The sequence below is a fragment of the Lotus japonicus genome, chromosome 5 (genome assembly GCF_012489685.1).
Source record: "Lotus japonicus ecotype B-129 chromosome 5, LjGifu_v1.2".
Lineage (NCBI taxonomy): Eukaryota > Viridiplantae > Streptophyta > Magnoliopsida > Fabales > Fabaceae > Lotus > Lotus japonicus.
Window position 1 is genome coordinate 20,577,172 of NC_080045.1, and position 4,940 is coordinate 20,582,111.

The window sequence follows — 4,940 nt, forward strand, 5'->3', positions numbered from 1 at the left end:
TAATTCACTTGAAAAGTGATATAAACGCAATATTTCAACGTGAGGAAACTTGAGGGGATTTACACTTGAGAGGATCCTGATTCGTGGACCATACATGAATTTCAACCAATAAAAGTAAGATCATTAGAAAGATATCGTCAAAATGTGTTAAAGAGTGTTGAAGAGTGTTGTATAAAGGAAACATAATTTTTTAGAGGCTGTTCACTTGAATACAAGATTTTGTGCAAGATTTTAAAGTATTCGCATTCAGCTTAACCCAAATAGAAATAAAGGAAACGTAATTTCTGAGAGGCTGTTCACTTGAATACAAGATTTTGTGCAAGATTTTAAAGTATTAAGCTTTATGGAACACGTTTGCAGTTGTGTCAAGAAAGTAGAAGCTAGGATATACTACCTGGCACCTGCAACTTCTAAGTGGTTTTCCATAAGCTATAATTTTACAAAACAGTTTTTCTAGCTCAATTGGAAACAAAAATATTCTGAATTTTTTTTCTCAATCGATTTATTATGCAAAACAATAAAAGCTGAACATAACATAGCTTTGGAATGATCCACCATCAGTCTGAGATGTTAAAATTTGATTCTTCAGAAAGCTATGCAACAAGGAGATTTACAGTGAAGTTCAAATCTATAAATATAAGACACCTTCACATGATGGAAGTTCTTTAAAAAATTCAAATGCTGAAATCAGTTTGTCATGGATTACATTACATTTATTGCAAAAGGGGTCACAAGACACTGAGGAACTTGGAAAAGCCATAGAATATGGCTAAATTATCCATTCACCATGCCCTGATTGTTCCAGCCATGTCTGGTGCACATGCATCCAGGTATACCAGTTGGAATCCTGAAATTCAAATTTCACTCCTCAGCAAAAGTTAAAGGAAACACATGGAAAAAACACTTAATGCATTACAACGCACCTTTCTCAGTATGGCAGTGACCACACAACCTTGCCTCTCTTCACCTGAAAATTGACAAATTCAGTAGTTATAGGTAAAGACGCGCAGGCGCAATGCAAAATTTTCTAATTTCCTTGCAGATGCCCTAACCGCAATTTTCCCAACATAAAAAATAAGATACCGAATTATTTATTTTGAGAGATACAAAGGAAAAAGAAATGAAATGACCATAAAGAACAAAAAGCAAGGGAAACTCATACCAGATGACTCCCACTTATCAAACTTCACTAGCCATGTATCTGAACCAACCTGCTCAGCCAATACACTGTCCACCCAAATCCTGAACTGTGTTCCCTGTTTGTTACCATGCACCTTTCTCAAAATATTTACATACTCCTTTAGATTATGCTCAGTACCAGAGGGGTGGATATAAAAACCAGAAGGGAGCTGCACATTAAAAGATAGAACAACTCAGACACTTCTCCAAATGTAAACTCTTACTGTAAGACTCGAAAAAGAAAAATCCGATGTCCATGTGCATCAAAGCAATAATAGAGCGCTCAGATCAAGAAACAAGAAAATGAGAGAGGAAAACTGAAAGTTATGGTGGGAAGGTCATACGGTGACGGCCTTTAAAGCAGCAATAAACATCTCTGAGTTCTCAACTTCTGCCCGCCTCCACTTTTCACTTAATAAAACAAAGTTCACTATTTCATGACTTGGAGAGACATTTTCAAAATCAGGTTCTTGTTCATCGTCAGGAGAATCTCTTGGGGACTGGTTTGGACCTAAGTTAAAATGACCAATGGCTTGGATAATCCCTGATGCACAACGCTCTGAGGCATGAAGAATCTTGGGGTTATCTTTTGCATTTTCGGCATACCACTGTAACAGTTCTTCTTGGGCATTGCTTACCTACACAATGAACAGAAGAAGATGCAGAAAGCAAGAGAATCTTAATTTTAGTCAACGGCAAAATATGCTGATGAAAAAGTTAAGCCACCAACCATGACACCATAAACTCCTGGAATGCTGAATAGCTCGGCATCATTTCCAGAGTCACCACAAACAAGAGTATTAACAGGTAGCTTTCCTTCAGTGACAAATTTTTTGTGCAGATACGCAAGAGCTTGACCTTTTCCAGCACCTTTTGGTAATATATCCAAATCAACTCCTCCACTGTATATTATCTTAACATCCAACTGCCCAGAAAAGAGGTAATGTTACAGAATTATATACAATATTAAACATGTAAAGTTAGATGTCAGAAAATCTAACTCACATATTCATAATACATACAAAATAAATGATGAGGAAAGAAATGAATATAAAGGCATTGTAGCTTACCCCACGCTCTTCCAAAATCTTAGAAAGAGACTCTGTCACTTGCTGAGCTTTATCTTTCTTGACATAAAAGCTAACTTTATGTGGCCTTTGCTCTGTTTCTGCCTGCACTACCAGTTAATAAGATATGAATCAAAGCAGTCTAAGATGCTATTGCTAATTTGCTACCTCTAAATAATTGTGAAAGAATCACATAAGTCACCCTAAATGCCCATTGTGCTTGAACCGTTAAAAAATCAACAAACAAACCACATTATTACCTACATACAAATAGTACCTGACGAGTAAGTTCAGGAAACTTGCTTGTTTCCTCAATAACTATGTCCTTGTCCCATTTCTGGTTCAAAACCTGAACCCATCCATCATCCGGAACCATTGATTTTCCATAAGTAATCTCGGTCCCCACAGACATTATGGTTATATCAGGAGTTATCATCGGCTTCTCTTTCCTCAGTTGTTTGTAGAGAGTAGGTGATCTCCCGGTTGAGAACACCAGCAGCGAATCATGGCGGTAATGCGCTTCCCAAAGAGCATTGAACCTGAGAAGGGAGCTATTCTCCTCATCATGATGATCCACCTGCAACAAATCATATCAACCATTTAAATCACAATCAACAACAATAACAACAACTACAACAATAAAATTAATAACAATAAGAATTATAACAACAACATCAACAACAACAACAACAATAATAATAATAATAATAACAATTAATAACATCATCAGAATCAGATAAAAGAAGACGGGCAACTGCGAAAACACACCATCGTGTGATCGAGATCCGATACAATCATAAGCCGTGCAGAAGATTGAAGTCGATCCATGATGTTCAATCCCCAATTTGATCCTGTGAGCTGAAATCTAATTCAAAAAAAGAGAAAAGCGACGAGATTATATTAGCATTTTATGCAGATTAACATACAAATCAAAACTATAAACTAACAACTAACTGTGCATTAACTCAGTTCAACACTTGAACTCATTCTAGAGCATAACGGTTTTTCCCCAGAACTTAAAAAATCATACATTCAACTACAAAATCGGGTTCATATAAAAAAGGAAAGCACGATATTCGATTGATTCAGACAGAAAACACTTTCCATATTCAAAAACACTAATTAAACCATCATTTCAAAGATAAAAACAAAAAAAACAAAAATCTGCAAGCAAATATAAAAAAAAAATGAAATTAGGGGAATGGAGATGAAAATTAAGAAGGGAATTTGAGGAGTGAGTGATGATAGTAGAGAGAAGATGATGATGAAACCTGTAAATTGTAATAGAATAGAAGAGTGGTTGTGATTTGTGAAGAAGATGAAGAGAAAGTGGTTAAAAAGAAAAAGAACGGAAGTGAGTAAGTGATAATATGCTCTGAATATAACAGAAAAGATGCAAAATGCTGAATTGGATCCAAATTCGTTGCCGCTTATTCTTCGGTGCCTGAGTAAGTAGTGAGAGGATCAAATTAAACATTCCAATCCATTATCTTGCTAAAGTTTTTCTTTTTTATTTTACGACATTTTTTTTTTGAAAGAGATATTTTTTCATTTTATATCAAAATATGTAAAATATAAATAAAATGACTGTACTACTACAGATTTTTTTTTTTCACGGTAAAGAGGGCTATCATAGCACACTCTTAATCACAGAGAGCTAGATTTGACATCTCACCCATTAGAAATGTCACCCCACTTTCGGAAACTTAGTTTCCGAAATATTTCGGAAATAAGGTTTTCGAAGTATTTTTGCACTCAAAAGTGGGGTGTTACATGTATTTTGCACTACAAATCATGAATTAATTTCGGAATATAAGATTCCGAAATAACTCGGAACTCAAAAATCCGAAAATTGGGGATGTGAAATCTAAGGGTTGGGGTGCCAAATCCAGCTCTCTTAATCACACGCTCTAATATACCTTCACATTGGTTTAGTTAAAAAGAATTTTTAAGAAGTGAGGAAGTGTGTTATAATTTTCAAGAGTAAACTTGCACAACATGCTTTTGACAAACAAAAGTGAGTTTCTCGGTTTAAAAAAAAAATTAAAACCATATTTATTAATCACAACATGTATTCTTAATTTTTTTTTATGGTGACCACTAGAAATTCATCTTCGTCATTCTCATATTTCAGAATTGAGAAACTCCCAGAACATTGAACCAACATTGTACGACCACCCCAACCCCAGCCTACACCGAAGCACAACCGCCAAGATTATGACTATTTCTTCATATCTAGCCCTTATTCAATGAGAAAAAAGGTGAAAGCATCAAGCTTCTCAACTCAGATTAAATGAGAATGTTAAGTTCAAACACTGCATACATCGTCTATCATGTTTTGAATGATAACAATTTTCAGAGAATCTTAATGCTATACTCTATCTTTCAATGTGATTTTCTTTTTCAGGAAATACATTTCATGAATCACATCCCCATCGTTTGATGACAAAGTACAAGACTACTCAAAGATCAATCCAGTCAACGTACAAGAAAGGTCAAAGCACCATGGCAGACTATCAGAATGAAGAAAAGACAAATATGTTGGTCGTCTGACCAAGGGAAGAAAGAGAAAGATTAAAGCTTCGAAGAAGACTACCCAAGCAAAAGGAAGTCCAATATACTACATCATCTGATCAGGAACAGAGTAGAAGATCACGAAAACGAGAAGAGTTGAAGTGTCATGATAAGCTATGC

General features: G+C 35.3%; 1 protein-coding gene across 2 annotated transcripts; it reads right to left on the minus strand.

Moving 5' to 3' along the window:
• Positions 1-547: 547 nt before the first annotated feature.
• LOC130720105 (sucrose-phosphatase 1-like) lies at positions 548-3,726 on the minus strand. Of its 2 annotated transcripts, none has more exons than XM_057570714.1 (9): positions 3,518-3,726; positions 3,015-3,111; positions 2,524-2,823; positions 2,250-2,351; positions 1,910-2,104; positions 1,524-1,817; positions 1,163-1,349; positions 924-967; positions 548-847 (listed from the first exon to the last, which is right to left on the minus strand). In XM_057570714.1, the coding sequence occupies exons 2-9, from the start codon at positions 3,072-3,074 to the stop codon at positions 770-772; spliced, it is 1,260 nt and encodes a 419-aa protein (XP_057426697.1). In that variant the 5' UTR covers positions 3,075-3,111; positions 3,518-3,726; the 3' UTR covers positions 548-769. The 2 variants fall into 2 exon arrangements, with proteins under 2 accessions (XP_057426697.1, XP_057426699.1); XM_057570716.1 differs by having other exon boundaries at positions 3,015-3,104; positions 3,518-3,715.
• Between the last annotated feature and the right edge of the window lie 1,214 nt (positions 3,727-4,940).